The 18,579-nt window shown below is 53.0% G+C and overlaps 1 protein-coding gene and 1 long non-coding RNA gene across 3 annotated transcripts; one reads left to right on the plus strand and one right to left on the minus strand.

The window, feature by feature from the left end:
- Window positions 1–2,078: 2,078 nt before the first annotated feature.
- DTYMK (deoxythymidylate kinase) lies at window positions 2,079–11,378 on the minus strand. Of its 2 annotated transcripts, XM_047846578.1 has the most exons (5): window positions 11,200–11,378; window positions 10,377–10,485; window positions 7,823–7,913; window positions 6,882–7,079; window positions 2,079–2,489 (listed from the first exon to the last, which is right to left on the minus strand). In XM_047846578.1, exons 1-5 carry the CDS (start codon window positions 11,327–11,329, stop codon window positions 2,379–2,381), a joined length of 639 nt encoding a protein of 212 aa, XP_047702534.1. In that variant the 5' UTR covers window positions 11,330–11,378; the 3' UTR covers window positions 2,079–2,378. The 2 variants fall into 2 exon arrangements, with proteins under 2 accessions (XP_047702534.1, XP_047702535.1); XM_047846579.1 differs by lacking the exons at window positions 10,377–10,485; window positions 11,200–11,378 and adding an exon at window positions 9,212–10,343.
- Window positions 2,902–4,552, plus strand: LOC125158925 (uncharacterized). The gene is made up of 3 exons (XR_007149578.1): window positions 2,902–2,989; window positions 3,553–3,682; window positions 4,475–4,552. It is a non-coding gene; the product is annotated as an uncharacterized LOC125158925 (long non-coding RNA).
- Window positions 11,379–18,579: the final 7,201 nt, after the last annotated feature.

The raw sequence follows: 18,579 nt of genomic DNA on the forward strand, positions 1-18,579 counted from the left end.
CACAGAGCCTGATGTGGGGCTTGAACTCAAAAACGGCAATGCAAGATCATGACCTGAGCCGAAGTCGGCCGCTTAACCGACTGAGCCACCCAGGCGCCCCATCCTTGGTTTGATTTCTGAAAGCAGTGTTGTCCTTCCAGGTGGGCTGAGCCCACTGGCCTTGTCGGGTCACCTCGGCACGAGTCACACAGCGCCCCCACCTGCCATCCACGGCAGCTGCCAGGGGACGAAGGCAGACAAAAGCTCCCCAGGTGAGGAAGTCCGGGAGCCTGCGCCACGTCCTCTAGGGGACACCCGGAGTAGCTTGAGCTGGAACAGTCGAAGCAGCAGCCACCTTCTTCCCAGGGGCCCCGAGAAGGCTTCTGCAAGGCTGCTTCTGGCTGGAGGCCCGGGCCCATGCTGGCCCACCTCCTCCCATCTCCCAGAAGCCACCTGTGCTCCCCGGGGTGGGGCCCTCCCTCCATCCTGAGTGCCAGCGAGGGCGCGCCCTCTGAGCCCTCCTGCTGCCGCCCACTCCCCTGACCAGGACTGCCGCCTCCCCACCAGAGACCCTGTGACAGCACCGTGGGCTTTCTCCGGTCCCCTTGCCATGCGGGTGCCCCACCCAGCGCCTGACAGTCGTCTTTAGGGAGAGACCGGAAGCCACCGGAGAGAAGGGTGCTCTGGACCCTGTCCCCCCCTACCCACCCCTCCTTGGTCAGGCCTGCCCCTGCCACCTGGCCAGATGTTTGAAGACCCACCGCATTTCCTGGAGAAAGTTGGAATCTGTCAGACCATTTCTGCCTCACTCCAGCCCTTCTCTTCCCGAATTCCTGTCCACCTCCAACCCCACCACGGCCGGCGCTGAGCAGGTGGCTCCCCACGGCTTGAGTTCTAGCCTGGGGTGCAGCTGTCTGCAGCTGAGAGGTCGCCTCAGCCGCCATTGTGGCCTGGGTGTTCTGGGCACAGCCTCCGCCCACCACCCACTCCGCCTGCCGACAGTCCCCACCTCTCACTAGGTGTCAGTCACCCTGGCCTGCCCCACGGCAACGGGAGGCACATGGGATGCTGGTTTGGGAGCTTCTTAAGTCTACTATTACTTATTTTGAGAGAAAGTGTGCATGTGCAAGCAAGTTGGGGAGGGGCAGAGAGAGAGGGAGAGGGAGAGGGAGGGAGACAGAGGGAGAGAGAGGGAATCCCAACCAGGCTCCATGCTGTCAGCACAGAGCCCAACACAGGGCTCGATCCCACCAACTGTGCGATGATGGCCAAAACCAAGAGTTGGATGCTCAACGGACTGACCACCCAGGGGCCCCCGGTTGGGGGGGGGGGCAGTGACTGTTTTCATCACAGGGCATGAGGCCTCGATTCTGTCAAAGAGCACAAAGGCAGCTAACGATGGTGAGGCCAGGCCAGGCCACCACTGGGGGGCGCGGGGGGACACCCGGCACTCCACAGTCTATCCCTGTTCCCAACAGCTGTTACCCAATGGTGACCTCAAGGGTGCGGCGCGGTCTGAGTGGACAGAACCAGCACCTTCTGATGGACAGAGGCCTGAGGCTGACACCGTGCTGTCCCCAGGCCCCTCAGCAAGCAAAGGACACAGAACCCATCATTTCCTCCGTCCCCTTTGAGATGCCCCCTGAGGACCAGGACGCAGGGCCCGGCTGCCTTGGGCACGTCCGGGCCTGCGCCCCCGGCCCGGGGACCACAGACAAGAACCCAGACAAGCACGACCCTGCCCAGCACAGGCAAGTGTGGCCCTGAGCGCTGCCGCTGCGCAGGACCCTTGAGGCCACCGGCAGGTGCTGCCCAGGGTCCTCTCCTCACCTCTTACAACGTAGTGGTCACCCAGATACCACACCTCGGCCGCAGTCCCTCTGGATGGGGGCCCCCGCTGCACTGCCCTCAGCCCCGATTCTCTTCGTGCCCTCAGACCACGCACAGCAGCTTACGACGGGCCGGCACGCAGGTGCTCAGGGCCCAGCGGCGGCTGCCGGCAACGCCGGGCAGGAATCCCGAAGGCCCGGCCGGGGCTGGCCCGCTACGACCGCCTCTCCCTCACGCCCACGGCTGCTAAGGAGACGACTGCCCCGCAGGACGTTCCCCAAATCATTTTTATTAGTTCCTAGAAAAGATTCAGGAGAGTTTCAGCTGACTGCCGTTTCAATGACACCGCGCGGATGCGGTCCCTCCGGAAGAGAAAACAGTAATTTACCGGGCTCTCGGGGTAAAAGCGGGCGGAGGAAGCCTGCGCGCACGGGGTCTCCGCGCCCCGCCACCTCACAACGGGCTGGCCTGCGGCTGCCGGCGCTGGTCCACGCATGCGCACGGCGTCGGGTCGTCCACCTCCCCAGCAGCTCCGCCCCGAGGGGCCACCGACGAGGGGCGCTGCGCGTCTACTTCCACAGCTCCCCCAGCGGCCTCTGCGTGACGGCCCGGATGGTGTCCACGGAGAGGGCGTGGATCTCCTTGTGGACATCTTCGATGCTTTTGGAGGCATCGACCATCTGTTCCCACAGGGGAGGCAGGGAGAGAGAGGACGGTTAATCCGGAGGGGCACCCCACGCCGCCGGGGTCCTTCACCCTCCCCTCTGACCTCTGGTCGTGGCTTTGCTCGTGTCCTGAGGACCAAGGCGTCCCGCACTCCTCCCGTGGCCCCGACACAGGAGAAACACCCAGTCCTGCTCCCCATCAGCCCCCTCCCCTCGCCTCCCCACCCCGACCAGTCCAGCTCAGAGCACGCACAGGGATTGCAGGGCCCGCCCGGCCGCAGCCCTGCCCGGTCGCTGAGCGGAACTCGGGCAAGTTCTGCAAGAAGTCAGGCCTGGGGAGACGGTTTTGTCCTGACACAGCCGGGCTCCTGGGAGCACAGACCCACTCGGCTGTGGAACGATTTCGTGAGGTCTGGTTGCAGGAGTCGGAATGACCTCCTACACAGCCCGAGAGCCCACACCGGTGACACCCTCCTGAAGGCCTTCCAGACTGCATTCTGCACCCTGCATGCCAGGTGTGAACTGGCATACGGGCATGTCTCACACACGTATGAGCTCGCACACGGGTGTACCCCCCCATACATGTAAACACACACAGGTGTACCACACATGTATAAACACACACGGGAAAACCGCACACGTGTACCACACACACACACATACACACACTGTATAAACTCACACATGGCATATCGCACAGAAACTTCTACATCTCTAGTCCTCTGAGGGCCTGGGAACAGCACAGCACCAACAAGCGCCCTGGGTCCCTGGACACGGATCTAGAAATACCTTTCGCCACAAAAAGCAACCAGGGACACCTGGGGAGGCAACCGATTCTAGAGCTGGGCTGGAAAAATACAGGACAAATCCAGAAAATGTTCACGTGCTGGGGAGCAGAAGTGTAACAGGAGCCGTGGGGAGGGGGGTCCCGCGGGCCAGGCCTCGGTGGAACAGACTGCTGGTGGTAAAGCAGGGAAACACGGGTCTGTTCAGATACAGACGTAAAGGTGAACTGAAAACGTGATGAGCGATGAGACTCTGGTGGTTTTGAAGAATCTCATCACAAAACACGCATTAGTTACAGACGGAGAGTCCCCTCGCAGTGGGGCCCGGCAAGCACCCTGGAGGTGAACGTCACCGGTACGCGCACAGTGGGACATCGCTCAGCCGAAGGGCGGAAGGAGCTCCCGCCGTATGCAGGGACACAGGTGAGCCCAGGGGGTGGCAGGCTAAGTGAAGTAAGCCAGAGACAGACACCGTATGATTTCACGTGTACGTGGAATCTAAACAAACAAACAAAAAGCAGGAAGAGACGCATAAATGCAAAGATCGCACTGGTGGTTGCCAGAGGGGAAGGGGTGGGGGGTGCAGGGGAGAGGGAGGGCCAGGCTTCTGGTTACGGGGTGGAGTCACGATGTGGAAGGCCCAGCCTGGGGACCACAGCCAGTGGCACATGCGGGTCCCATCACTGTGGTGCACACTAACCTTAACAGTGTGTGTCAGCTACACTTCAGTATAAATGCCCGACAAAGCAAGCATCACCAGAAATGGGACAAGCCGAAACCCCACATGACATGGCAGGGTGCACTGGGAAGCCGACAGCCCGCTAATGCTACCCTGCCAGAAACGCACGACCTGAATCCAGTCGTGGGCAAACAGGAGAGGCCATCTGAGACTCACTACCACAACTGCTGTGAAACTTCCGAAGTGTCAGAGTCATGAAAGTCACAGGCTAAGGCCAGACACGTGACTGTACACGGAGTCATTTTTTAAAAAGGACGTGAGTGGGAACCCGAATGGGGGGTAACCCAAATGGGCCTGGGGACCCAATGGTGTTAAGTCCCAAATCTGACAGTACATGGCAGGGGGCAGGTGTTGGGTACAAATTCATTCTCGAATGGTCCTTGGAGAGAGTTTTATATACTATACTTGCAAGTTGTAACTTCTTGTTATTTGCTTAAAAACTTCTCAAAAATAATGCTAAAAACGTTAATTTTCAGATAAACAAAAGCTGAGAATTCTATGCCAGGAGACCCACCCTACAGGGAACATTACAGAATGTTCTTAAGACTAAAGGAGGGGCGCCTGGGTGGCTCAGTCGGTTAAGCGTCCGACTTTGGCTCGGGTCATGATCTCACGGTCCGTGAGTTCAGGCCCCGCGTCGGGCTCTGTGTTGACAGCTTGGAGCCTGGGGCCTGCTTCGGATTCTGTGTCTCCCTCTCTCTCTGCCCCTCCCCTGCTCGTGCTCTGTCTCTCTCTGTCTCAAAAATAAATAAAAACATTAAAAAAAAAAAAAAAAAGACTAAAGGAAGCGACACAAGATGAAAACTCAGGAGGTCGGGAAGGACAAGGGCACCAGCGCTGGTCGGTAGGAAATGGTTTCCTCTCCACTCACATTCCTGATCGCAGACATTTCTGTCTTATTCCTTGCAGATTCTGAAAAGTGTTCTAAATTCAGAATAACTTAAACCATGTAGAACTGATTGACAAAAGAAAAACAGAAATGGAACAGAACTTTGGAATTTCTGCATCCGATATAATCAATCAGTATAAAAATGAGTTTAAAAGCTTATTGATATTAAACAAACTTAAAAGGGATTTTATCTGGAGCTTCCATTTGTAGAAAGAAACACGCTGCTCACACCCCCAGCTCTGACGCGGGCACGTTGAACAGAAATGGAATGGTGTCCCCTGCTTTGCAAAAGTCTGTGTCAAAGACCGATGTTAGTACCTGTTTCGCTAACCAAAAGAAACCAACAAGGATTTTTGCTTTACTGGAAAGGGCGGAAAGGGCGCTCAGCGTTGGTTTTACAGCAAGGAGGCCCGCTGGGCTCTTTCCCCGGGACGGCCCTCCATGTCCCTGCGCCCTGCCGCCAGAGCTCTGTGTCTGCGAGTGTCTGGACTTCACATTCATGGGTTATGGGCACTCGTTAGCAAGATGGGTCACAAGGGCCTAGGAGAGGTGATTTTCTGGGTCTGGGAACATTCAGAAATGTTCCATATAAATTAACGCTAATCGCTTCTTTGCTTTAAGCCACTTTCCCTTACTGCCAGTCTCACAGGAACGCTGTCCTTGCACAGCAGGAGAAAGCACCCTGACAAGAGAGGCAGAATTCTGTGTGGGGGACAGGATGAGGCCACAGACAGGCAGCTCGAGGGAGCAGCATGAACCAGAGAAGACGGCCGAACTGGGAGCCAAAGCACTGGGAGCCAAAGCGACTCCCTTAGACCTCCCACAGCACAGCAGGGATGCAGCCCCTCTCAGCAGTGGAGCTTGTTGATGGTAAAGAAAACCAACATTCTCCTTCCCAGGGCAGCCTCTGAGCACACAGGGATAAGGGTGGGCCCGGGGAGCAGTGGGGAAGGGGCCGCTTTGGTGTCCACGGGGAGGGGGAAATGGGCCAGGTGAACGGGAGCGGTGCACTGAGGTGGAGGGAGCAGGGCTGAGGGGCACCAGGCCTAGGTAGACAGGGGCTGAGCTGCATGGGTGTGAGCCTGCGGGTGAGAGGAGGACATCCTCACAAGAGGAAAGGAAGAAAGGCCCCTTCCGGGGCTGGAACTGCTGGGACAGGGCTCGGAGGGAGCAAAGGACTCCCAGGTGTGGAGGCAGAACAGAGGGCCGCGCCCAAACCTGCCAGCTAGGACTTTCGAGATCAGAGGTGGAACAGACACAGCAAGCCAGAGTGCTACTCTGAGGTTACAAATGGAAGGCGGGGGTGCCCGAGTGGCTCGTCGGTTGAGGGTCTGACATTTGGCTCCGGCCCAGGTCATGATCTCACGGTTCGTGGGATAGTCTCACGATGAGGCCGGCGCCGACAGTGAGGAGCCTGCTGGGGATGCTGTCTCCCCTTTCTCTCTGCCCCTCCCCTGCTCGTGCTGTCTTTCAAAATAAATAACCTTAGGGGCGCCCGGGTGGCTCGGTCAGGTCAGTTAAGCATTTGACTTCGGCTCAGGTCATGATCTCGCAGTTTGTACGTTCGAGCCCCACGTCGGGCTCTGTGCTGACAGCTCAGAGCCTAGAGCCTGCTTCGGATTCTGTGTCTCCCTTTCTCTCTGCCTCTCCCCTGAGTGCACTTTCTCTCCCTCTCAAAAATAATCATTAAAAAACAAAAATTAAAACAAAACCCAGAATAAAAAAAAAAAAGGCGAAGCGAGGTGTGACTTGTGGGTGGCATGATGCCAGCAGAGGAGCCCTGACCACACGGGACTGCACTCTGGGAGCTGCCATCTAGTAAACTCTCCCTGACTCACCCGCCAGGCACCAAATTCCCTAGTTGTGCACAACCCACAAAGGACCAGGGTCTGCTGTGCACAGAAGCCCTGGAGGAGCCCCAGGCCCGCCAGGTGTCTCGGCTCAGCAGCAGGACTGAGGTGCTTTCTGGTGGCGACACGGGGAGACACCCTCACCTTCCAGTTCAGAGTCTTATCCGCCATCAGCTGATGGAAGCGACGCAGCGCCCGCTCCTGGAAGTTCCCATTCTCATAGCGTTCACGGCCAAACTCTCCCCGGGTGGCGGCCTCTGCCAGCCGTAACTGAAGGAACACCACGAGGTCCGGCTTCGGGAGGCCCACGTCCGGCTGCTTGCACCAGTCCAGGGAAAAATTCTGGCGACAGAGAACCCAACAGTTAGAGAAAGAAGCCATGATGGGGTCGAATTTTTGGTTTAAAAATTCCTAACAAAGGGGGAAAAACAAGCTAACGTGTGTCTGAGACAGCAAAGGGATCTCACTTCAAGTACGGCCCTGAAAGGGATTCTGATTCAATCTATGTGTGAAAACACAAGACCAATCAAGCAGTTCCCGAAAGAACTGGCGCCTGAGCACGTGACTGAATGATGGCGTCAGGAAAGGGCTCCTCTTTGCTAAGGTGACATTATGTTAGTGAGAAGTTATTTTGGGATGTGAACTGAAATGTTCACCAAGGAGCTAGTGACGTGCCCGGTGGGTCAGCTCAGAGACCAGAAGGTTCTGAGGCAGGCGATGGTGCTAGTGGTTATCGTCTTCTCTGCTGGTGCTTATGTGAACATTTCTAAATAAAAAGCAGAACGAACGGGCAGCACGGTCACTGCCGTGGTCCCCGTAGAACGACAAGTACATGGCACTGGGGGGAGGGGGGGGCGGTGGGGAGGAAAATTAATAGAAAACACCCAGACACCCACCATGGAATGGAGGCGCTAATATGCTATCCGAGCAACACAGAGTTCCGACAACAATCTGGGTGCTCTTCCTCCCGATAAAGAGCCACTTAACCCAGCAAAGAGAGGGACCCTAGCAGTCCTAGAAGGCATTTTATGAACACACGGAGTCTGTACCTGCCACGGTCACACTGGGGGCCAGGAGACACTCACCTCCTTGGCACTGGTGAAGGCGACACCAGAAAATGCGTATCTGTCAACAACGAGGGTGATGCCTTGGCTCAACTTCTTCTTAATTAATGGCCTAAAAAACAGAGTGCTTCTGAACCACGGTCCTGGCTTCACAGGTCCAGAGAATATAACTCACCAGTTCAGAAACCCATGCAATGAAGGGATTACTGGGCAGTGATTTGTAACTTTATTTTTGTTCAGAAAAGATCTGGATCTTCGCTTTAAAAAAAATCTTTTATGTTTATTTATTTACTTAAAAAAATTTTTTTTAACGTTTATTTATTTTTGAGACAGAGAGAGACAGAGCATGAAGAGGGGAGGGGCGGAGAGAGAGGGAGACACAGAATCTGAAACAGGCTCCAGGCTCCGAGCTGTCAGCACAGAGCCCGACGCAGGGCTCGAACTCACGGACCGTGAGATCATGACCTGAGCCGAAGTCAGACACTTAACCGACTGAGCCACCCAGGCGCCCCATGTTTATTTATTTTTGATAGAACACAGAGTGGGGAGAAGAGAGAGAGGGAGACACAGAACCCGAAGCAGGCTCCAGGCTCTGAGCTGTCAGCACAGAGCCTGACACGGGGCTTGAACCCATAGACCTTGAGATCACGACCTGAGCTGAAGTTGGTCGCCCAACCGACTGAGCCACCCAGGCACTCCTGGATCTTCTCTTTAGAAGATGCCACAGGGGCGTTCCCGGCAAAGCCCAACGTAGAAAAGACAAGTCCACTAAAGCACCACAGACACAAGTGATAAAGACAGATGAGCAAAGGGAGGCTTGGGGCTGTCTGGGTGGGGGTGCAGAGGGGCCAGGCTGCCCTGCTGAAAAGAACCCAGGAGGGCAAAGGAGCAGATGAGGCCAGGAGGAGATACGATGACGCTTGTGGCCTTGAGCCTGAAGGATGAGGACGAGGATGGACAGGTGGCCAAGGGTGTCCTTGACTGGATGATGGCTAGTCAGCCCCCAGCCCTGAGATCTCAGGTAGACAGGCACAGAAGGGAGTAGAAAATGGCTAAATTGCTATGGGAAGTAAAAGAAATCCCTAATTTCCAGGAATGAATTCCTGCATGGAGTGGGAAGGTGCCCCTGGAGGACTGGTGGGTTTTGGCAAAGAGACGGGGAAGGAAGTGCAGGGCACTTCCCTTCTGTGAGGGCAGTGCCACCCAGTCTGTGCCCCCGGACTGTACAGAAGCCAGAAGACAAGTATCTCTGGGAACCAGCAATTGAGTCCATTAAGAAGCAGAGCAAAAAGATGGACAATTAAAGGGCTGGAGGAAATCAGCAGTTTCTTCACAGAAGTGCTTCAGAACAGCTCAGGTTAACCGGGCACTCATTCCCAGGCCTGCCGCCCAGCTGTACTTGATCCTCACCTGGATCTACAAGAGGGGCCACCGCGGCCACGATGCTGATGAGGCAGCTGTGGCTGAGAGGGGCTGCGCGGGACCACGGTCACACAACTGGTGGGCAATGGTGCCAGATGTGAACCCGGCATCTGACCGGTCACCCAAGGACTTTCACATCTGACTGAGCAAATGGTAGTGGCTGGAATGACCTGAAGGAGGAGTGGTGCCACATGCAGACCTGTGTGCCAGGGACAAGATCACTCACCAGGAAGTGGAGTCAGCATTATTTTTCATTTCTAAGTGGACCTATTTTTCTACAGAGCCACAAAAAGCAAAGTCAGACCAATTATGTCCATGAATTCCAGATGTATTAAAGTTTATAAAAATGATCTCACTTTCTTCTAATACTTGGAGTGGGAAGACCTTTCCAAGTTAAGACACAGATGATCCAGAAGAAAGCAGCGTAGGCTTGCTCATAAGGGGGGACAGCGCAAAGCCGTCAGCAGGCATCTAGCTGCATCTACTGTGGAGTAGCCTTTCTGAAAAGCTCCCCAGAGCGACAGGGAGGTCAGAGCTCTGCAGGCCAGAATTAGGAAGCAAGTTAGGAGGGGTTTGTATGGGAGGATCCCATTTATTTATGTTAGAAAACAAAACAAGGCCAACAACACAGGTGTATGTAAATGGAAACAAAAGCACCTAAAAGCATACCCCACAGGCACTGTGTAAAAGTTACACCTTGAGGGAAGAGGCTGAGTAAGAGGAGGCAAAACGAAAGGGGCGGGAGAAGGTAAACTGTGAACTTCAGTTACTAATGTGTCAACATCAGTTCACCCACTGTAACAAGTTAACTCGCTGATCTAACCAATAACATGAGAAATGGAGGAGGGGGTAGGGACAGGGGTATGGAGGAACTGACCTTTTCACCAGCTTTTCTGTATACCTAAACCTAGCCTAAATGATGTCTATTAATAACAGAAAGGTGGCAGGGCAGGAGGAAGGAAAAGCACTAATCAGTGCTCTTTGGGAACTATGGAGCTCTAAGACCTCGGGTCACGGGGGACGAGCCTGACACTTTTAAAAGTGTCATTACTGGCGTTCCTGCCAACACCCTTCAGAATCAAGAGCTGCCGTTCACCCAGGCTCAAGAAGGAAGCACCACACCAGGAAGGGGCGGCACAAAGGTTGTTTTTACACTTGCTCCCAGCGGTTCGCGGAGAAAAGCAGGTGCACCGAGTGATCTTCCACCTCGCTCTTCTTTTCCAAGTAGGAACTCAGAAGTTTGCCAATTTCAGTTGATCTTTCTAAAAAAAGAGAAGAGGGGGTGACACAAAAGTGAGGACAGACTCTCCACCTGAAGTAGAATATAGCTGGGGCTGAGCTTCCGGTGCCACACTCAAGTCGAACTTTGTTTTATGGTACCACGTGTGTACACAGGGTCACACCTCCCCCTGAAGCCAAAGGAGCTTCCCTGAGAAAGGGCAGCAGCGTGCACACACGATGGGGGGAGAAATGCTTTAAGAAAAGGAAATGAGGGCACAAAGTAGTTATCTCGAAAGAAGTATTCGTAAGATTTGCAGACTGATTAGAACGGTATTCAAAAAAGCATTTTACGCTCATTTCCCTACCCGTTTCGTAGGCCTTAAGGTGTTTTTGGATAACGTAAGCACTGACGAAAAATTTTCGTAAGCACTTTGGAGATCAAAAGTTTTACCTTACAAACTAAAAATATCCCATACCGCCCCTCCCCCCCCCCCCCCCCCCCCGAGAGCAAACAGCTATCCAGAAAACCAAAAGCAGACACTGGGGTACGGACTACACATCAGCGCCAGGACACTGCCGGGGGTGACAGATAGGGTCGTCACCTCGCGACACCAGTCTCCTGAGTGTACGACCGCGTCACGACCCCGCTTTAGAGAGGGCCGCCGGGTCGTACGTCCACTACAGACCCACGGAGCCGCACAAACACCAGACCGAGCGGGACCGCGCACCGTCCGCCCCGCCGGCGCCACACCCACCCGGGAAGCGGAGCAGCTCGGCACGGTGGCCCGAGGCGCACAGCGTGGCCACCAGCTTGCGGCTCTGCGTGCTCTTTCCCGCGCGATCCACGCCCTCCAGCACGATGAGGGCTCCGCGCCGGCCCGCCATCGCGGCGCCTTCCCGCCACCCGCCGCGGTCCCGGGCCGCCCCGCCTTTCAGAGCGCCCATTGGCGGGCGTCCGCGGCGCGCGCTGTGATTGGCTGAAAGGGGCGCGGTCGCAGTGCGCTCTGGGAAGAACCGGTAGCCGCGGCGCGTGGCGGGCCTGCTGAAATATCTGCGTCAGCGGAGCGCGGCCCGCGCGCGCTCTGGGATTGACTAAGGTGGGCCGTCTTCACTGCCGCACGCTGGGATTGGCTGCTGGCCCGGGGGTGGGGCGAAGGCGCTCTGGTCGGACACTGCCCCTTCCGGCGGAGTCCCAGTCTCCCGGCCCTGGCTGCGGCCGCTGTGGCCCAGGGCTGCGGGCCGTGCCGCGGACGGACTGAGCTGTCCCGTGGCGGCCGTGTAGTTCCGCGACAGTCGCGGGGAAGCGGTGGCGTTGTCGCTGTTCCTGAGGCCCGGGGTGCGCTTCAGAAGACACAGGCGGGCTCTCGGGAGAGGGACGGGGGCAGCTGTTCCGCCGCCTTGTGCCCGACTCCTGCCGTGGGGCGACGGCAAGGGTGGGGGGGTAGCTTCAGGGTGGAGAGGAGCTCCTGGCGTCCGGAAAGCGCTCTCTCCTGTGTGTTGTTGTCATGTTAGGGACACCCGGGCCGTTTGGGGTGCTTCAGGTGAGACTGTGCTCCTGGGGAGTCCGCCGGCCTTGCCTGGTGAGGGCGCTGTACCACCGTCGGGATCCCGCCCTCGCCACCTGCTCGCTTGCCGGGGGTCCTGCCCAGGTGCCGTCACATGGGGAGCAGGACACAGAAGCTCGGGTGGTAATCAGCTGGGGGCCACGTTTCCCGGAATAGCCTCCATAACTGGATTAGAGATTGAGGATCGGAGGCAGTTGCAGGTAGAATTTTCTAGCGAGCCTTCTGGAGCACAGGCTTCCCTGCTGCAGCCCAGGAGACTGCCGAGGCTTCCCCGCACCACCCACGTCCTCGGTCGCGATCTCCCTGACTTTTCCCCCCAGGTCTTCGGGTTTGTACAAGACCCTGATGCCGCTCTTACCCAAGACACCTGGAATAACTTTATGTTTCCCCAGCTGACCTTTCCCTGATTTGGTTTTCGGTTCTGGAAAAGGTGATAGATTATATCATCATTCCAAATCGTTTGCCTCATTCCTCGATGTCGATCTTCAGCGTATGACTTCCAACGCTGCTGTAATCAGAGATGACACGCACACTCTGAGGCAGAAGCTTTAAAAGCTGGTGTGTGGTTCATCCATCCCCTCTTTGCCCCCGGTGCCAAAAGAGTTTTTGCATGGTTATGAGTCTTTGTTCGTGCTGATCCCAGAGAGCAGGCCTGCAGCCCCTGCAGCTGATGGCACGGCAGGAGTTAAGCCAGCGGGATTCCCTGTCCCTGATCCTGGGATCCCTTGTTACTGCAGCATGGCCTAGGAGGAGCTCACTGATACAAAGGCTGGTGCTTAATGTTCGGGGTGGGGAAGTAGCATCCATTTGTTTGGTGTCTCCTTTTCTAAAATGTCCATCTCCTTGCCTTCGAAAGTGTGAAAAGGATTAGAGTGGGGACGAGAACCTTCGCGGGGTCGGCAGGGCCCAGGGTAGCCTTGTGCCACGTCTGCAGGATGAGCTCACCAGGCTGCCGGGGAGGAACGTGAATGCAGGGACTTCCTGGCTGCCGGCGGAAATGGAGGAGCCTGGCTGTTGAGGGTCTTGTGTGCCGGGTGCTGGTGGGGGTGCCCTTTTGACTGCAGACACGGCTAACCTGGCACAAGCACGGTGATGTTGTTAAGATACAGCAAACGGTTTTGCTTCCATCGCTAAGAACATGTCACTCCTCTCAAATATCAGGATGACTCTAACTGCCCGTGTCAGAATCCCAGCCTCACTGTGGCTGAAATCACCAGGATGTTTCATTATCTCATATAACTCGAAGTTCAGAGTTAGGCAGCTGAGAACTGCTTCCTTTGCTAGGTGATGTTGAAGGCCAGGTCCACATTTTAGTTCTACTTTTCCCTCATGGTCACAGGGTGACTTCCGCCTCTTCTTGCATCCAGTGCTGATCTCATAGCCCTGCGGTGGGCAGAGGGGCACCATTGGCTCTGGACATCGGTCTCCTTTCTGCTCTGCCATGGTGGGGGAGTCAGGTCTCGGGCCTGATTTTCAGCATGGTCTGTCCTGAAGCAGTGAGTCCTCTTCCCCAGACCATGGAGGCCTTGTAGGTGGGCACAGGTCATCCACTTCATGGACGACGTTATGCACTTCCGGGTCTAAGTGTGCTTGGAGACAGAGGTGAGATAACATGGGTTGTAAGTTGAGAGTTGGTGACACTGGCTGATGGGCACACAGAGCTTCTTAGGTCCTCTCTACTCTTAATGTGTTTGCGATTGTCCATTAAAAAACAAAAAGACTTGGGGAGCCTGGCTGGCTCACAGTTGGTGGAGTGTGCGACTTGATCTCAGGGTTGTGAGTTCGAGCCCTACATTGGGTGTAGAGGTTACTTAAAAATAAAACCTTAAAAAAAAATCACTAAAACCCTTTTACTGTTGCCTTCTCAGGTGTGTTGTACCTTCCACCTCGCAGGATTGTGTCAGACACTGGTGCTGTGGAGCAAAGACCCTCTCACTGTGTTAGCTCGGCTACCATATCGAAACACCACAGACCGGGAGGCTCAGATGGCACCAGTCTTTCTACCACAGGTGTGGAGAGAGATCTCTGGCATCTCTTCCTCCTCTTAATTACTTTTCCAAATACAGTCACACTGTGGGGTAGGAGTCATCCTATGAGTTTGGGGGGATATTCGGTCCATGGCACTCACCTACTTCCAGAAGACTGCTGGGCACATCAGTGCCTTACCAGACTCTTTTTCCCAGCCCCACTTGCAGTTAGGTGTGGCCAGGTAACTGCCAATTAAATGTGAGTAGGGGGGGCACCTGGGTGGCTCAGTTGGTTAAGCGTCTGATTTTGGCCCAGGTCATGAGCTCACAGTTCGTGAGTGTTGTCAACAAGAGCCTGCTTCAGATCCTTGGTCCCTCTCTCTCTGCCTCCCCCCCAAATAAACATTTAAAAAATAAATAAATGTGAGTAGATACGGTGTGTGCTCCTTGAGACAGCAAACAGTGCTCTCCCTTTGCCCACTGCTCCCTCTTGTTGCAACCCAGCCTTGCCTCTGCTGATGATGACAAAGCTCCCTGGGGGAGACACCATGCTTGGAGGAATCTGGGCCCCTGAGTGACCCCAGGGAGCATGGTTGTCACATCCTGGACTCTACATTGGGACTGTTACATAAGAAATAAAATTCTGTCTTTTCCAAGCCAGTGGATCTTGGTAGGGTTTCTTTATGTCAGAGTAGCTTACTCTTGCCCAAAATGCCCCCCGACTGTTTCTCAATTAGGGGACATTTTGATGGTCACAACTTGGGAAAGTGCTATCTAGTGAGTAGAAGCCAGGGATGCTGTTAAGCATCCTACAGGGCACAGCACAGCCCCCCTCCCCACCCCCACCTCCACAGCAAAGAGTTTTCTGGCCCAAGGTGTCAACAGTGCTGAGATTGAGAAACCTGCTCTTAAGTACGTTGCAGTAACAGTAGACAGTAAGGGAGTCATCTCTGATAGTTTCTAAAACAGGGTCTCTGTAAGAGAATTCATCAGTTTTATCACGTGAACGAAAGAAGACAAATGGTTATCTGGAAGAAGTTACTTTTTTTTTAATTCTTAAGAGAGAGACGGAGCATGAGCAGGGGAGGGGCAGAGAGAGAGGGAGACACAGAATCTGAAGCAGGCTCCAGGCTGTGAGCTGTTCGCACAGACCCTGACGCCAGGCTCGAACTCTTGAAACACGAGATCATGGCCAAAAAGTGTAGAAACATGCTTGGTGGAGTGTCAGTTGGTATTATTTTCCCTTGGGCAATTCATTTAGAAGTATCAACACTTAGAACATGCAATCGTTTTTGAGCTAGCAATTCCATTTCTAAGAATTTATCCTAAAGGGCTAATAGGACAGTGTGTAAATTAGAGCTGTCCACAACCATTGCTACTCCTCCCATTGAGAGGTGTGTTTAATTCCCTTCCCCTCAAATCGGAGTTGGCCCCAACAATTTGACCAATAAAATGTAGTGAGGTGTTTTGGGACTTCCAAGGGGCATTCGCAAGTATTGCAGCTTCTACGGAGGCCTGGAGATCTCGGGAAGCCCTGCATGGCCATGTGCGAAGTACTACCACGTGGGACAGCTATGCTGGAGAGGTCCTAGGTAAGTGCCCTGGTCCATAATGCCAGTTGAATGCCACCTTCCAGCCATCCCAGTGATCTCTACAGTCTCCCATAGAAAAAAGAATCCCCTGCTTGAGCCCTGCTGCAGTGTGTGACTCATAAAAATTATAAGTGATAATAAAATGGTTCCTTTAAGCCACTGTTTTCAGGTAGTTTATTATGCAGGAATAAATAACTGGAACACACAGATACATACAGCCATATGAATAAATGTTCAACAGGGCATTATTTATGGTAATGAAAAATTGAAAACAATCAAAATATTAAACATCTATTGTTAAAATGTGGTACACCAATGAAAATATAGCTAGTCAACAAAATGAAGTAGAATTGAGTAAAACACGGCCAGATGTTTGCAAAGAGTATTAAGTTAGAGATGTAAATAGTAGAAAAATGGATAGTATGATTCACCAATAAGAAAACCAACAGCCCAATTTAAAAAATGGGCAAAATTTATGAACGGACACCTCACAAAGGAAGATCTACAGATGGCAAATATATGTGTGAACAAGTGCTCAAAATCATGTCATTAGGGAATTGCAAAAAAACAAAGAACTATTTCTACACACCTGTTAGAATGGCCCAAATCTGGAACACTTATGACACCAGGTGCTAGTGACGATACGGGGCAACAGGAACTCTCATTCATTGCTGATGGAAATGCAAAATGATACGACCACTTTGGAAGACAGTTTGGTAGTTTCTACAAACGTAGACAATCTTACACTTCTTTGTATTTAACAAAAGGAATTGAAAACATGTCCACACAAAAACCTGTATACAAGTGATTATACTATGGGAATGCAAACTGGTGCAGCCACTATGGAAAACAGTATGGAGTTTCCTCAAAAAATTAAAAATAGAACTATCCTATGACCCAGCAATTGCACTACTAGACTGAAATCTTGCCATTTGCAACTACATGGATGAAACTAGAGGGTATTATGGTAAGCGAAATTAGAGAAAGACAAATATCATATGACTTCACTCATATGAGGACTTTGAGAGACAAAAAAGATGAACATAAGGGAAGGGAAGCAAAAAAAAACTATATAAAAACAGGGATGGGGACAAAACAAGAGACTCTTAAATATGGAGAACAAACAGAGGGTTACTGGAGGGGTTGTGGGAGGGGGGATGGGCTAAATGGGTAAGGGGCATTAAGGAATCTACTTCTGAAACCATTGTTGCACCATGTGCTAACTTGGATGTAAATTTTAAAAAAATGACTATACTAGCTTTATTCATAATTTCCAAAACTTGGAAGCAACCAAGATCTCTTTCAGTAGGTGAATGGGTAAACTATGGTACACCCAGACAATGAAATATTACTCAGCGTTAAGAAATGAGCTGTCAAATCACAAAAAAAGCATGGAGGTGGGGCACATGTGTGGCTCGGTCAGTTAAGCATCTGAATTCAGCTCAGGTCATGATCTCACGTTTCCTGAGTTCGAGCCCCACGTCAGGCTCTGTGCTGACAGCTCGGAGCCTGGAGCCTGCTTACGATTCTGTGTCTCCCTCTTTCTCTGCCCGGCCCCCACTTGAGATCTGTTTCTGTCTCTGTCAAAAATAAACAAACATTAAAAAAAAAAGCATGGAAGAAACTTAAATGCATGTTGCTAAGTGAAATAAGCCAATCTGAAAAGGCTACATACTGTGTGATTCCAACTATATGACATTTTGGGAAAGGGAAAACTATGCAGTAAGATCAGTGTTTGCTAGGGATTATGGGGAGTGGGGAGAGAGCTGGAAAGGTGGAGCACAGGATTTTTAGGGCAGAGAAACAATTCTGTATATTATACACATCATACATTTGTCAAAACCTATGGAATGTTCAATAGAGTGAACCCTAATGTTAACTATGGACTTTAATAGTAATGTATCAATATTATTTAATTTTTTTAAAAGTTTATTTTTGAGAGAGAGAGAGAGAGAGAGAGAGAGAGAGAATCTGAAGTGAGCCCTGCACCGTCAGCACAGAGCCTGACTGGGGGCTTGAACTCAGGAACCATGAAATCATGACCTGAGCTGAAGTCTGACACTTAAGGGACTGAGCCACCCAGGCGCCCCTCATCAGTTATAATAAATGTACCACAGTAATGCAAATTATATCAGGGCTGTGTGTACACCCACGTGTATGTGTTTAAGGATAAAAGGTATATAGGAACTTTTGTCAATTTTTCTGTAAACTTAAAACTACTCTAAAAGATAAAGTCTATTTAGTTAAAAAAAAAAACAACAAAAAACCAACCATGGCCATTTAAAACAAAAAAGGTCGGTAGTGGGGCGCCTGGGTGGCTCAGTCAGTTAAGCATCCAACTTTGGCTCAGGTCATGATCTTGCGGTCGGTCAGTGGGTTCAGGCCCCACGTCCGGCTCTGTGCTGACAGCTCAGAGCCTGGAGCCTGTTTCCGATTCTGTGTCTCCCTCTCTCTCTGACCCTCCCCCGTTCATGATCTGTCTCTTTCTGTCTCAAAAATAAATAAACATTAAAAAAAAAAAAAAAAGGTCGGTAGTGTCCAATTACGTGCATTTTTTCATCAAGCACAGAAAGGGGACCAGAAGGGATGCACCCAACCTGATGACATTCGGATTCAAAGGTGAATACGACAGAGATCTGTACCCTTAGGAGGTGGGGAAACTCGAAATTCCTGTACGACTTGAATTTTTTCAGCAAACGTAACAAATGGAAATTCGTTAGTGTTTGACAGGTTTAGGGGGGAGTCACGAGGGGGCTACATGTTTATACACGCATCCCGAATAACGAAACTCCCCTGGTCAGGGTGTGCTAACTTGCGGGAGGGCACCCTGGAAACTCCGGGGCCCGGGCCCCTTCTCCCCAGCACAGCGGCCGACGTGGCGAGCCCGCGCTCTACCTGCACGTGCGTCGCCCACCGCCCTGCCGGACGCTGGCGACACCGCGCGCGCTCGCCGTACCACACTCGTCACACCCGACCCGCACCTGTTATGCGCCGGCGCTGCCGCCAGGCGG

This window comes from Prionailurus viverrinus, unplaced genomic scaffold, assembly GCF_022837055.1.
Source record: "Prionailurus viverrinus isolate Anna unplaced genomic scaffold, UM_Priviv_1.0 scaffold_39, whole genome shotgun sequence".
In the NCBI taxonomy this organism is placed as follows: Eukaryota; Metazoa; Chordata; class Mammalia; order Carnivora; family Felidae; genus Prionailurus; species Prionailurus viverrinus.

What these genes read in the sequence shown, in the direction of transcription:
- DTYMK (XM_047846578.1), bottom strand. Translation starts at nt 11,329, where the DNA reads ATGGCGGGCCGGCGCGGAGCCCTCATCGTGCTGGAGGGCGTGGATCGC. An exon ending in CGAGCTGCTCCGCTTCCCGG is followed by an intron (nt 10,486 to 11,199) that starts GTGGGTGTGGCG and finishes CTCTTTTTTTAG; the next exon opens with AAAGATCAACTGAAATTGGC. An exon ending in ATAAGACTCTGAACTGGAAG is followed by an intron (nt 2,490 to 6,881) that starts GTGAGGGTGTCT and finishes CTGTGGGAACAG; the next exon opens with ATGGTCGATGCCTCCAAAAG.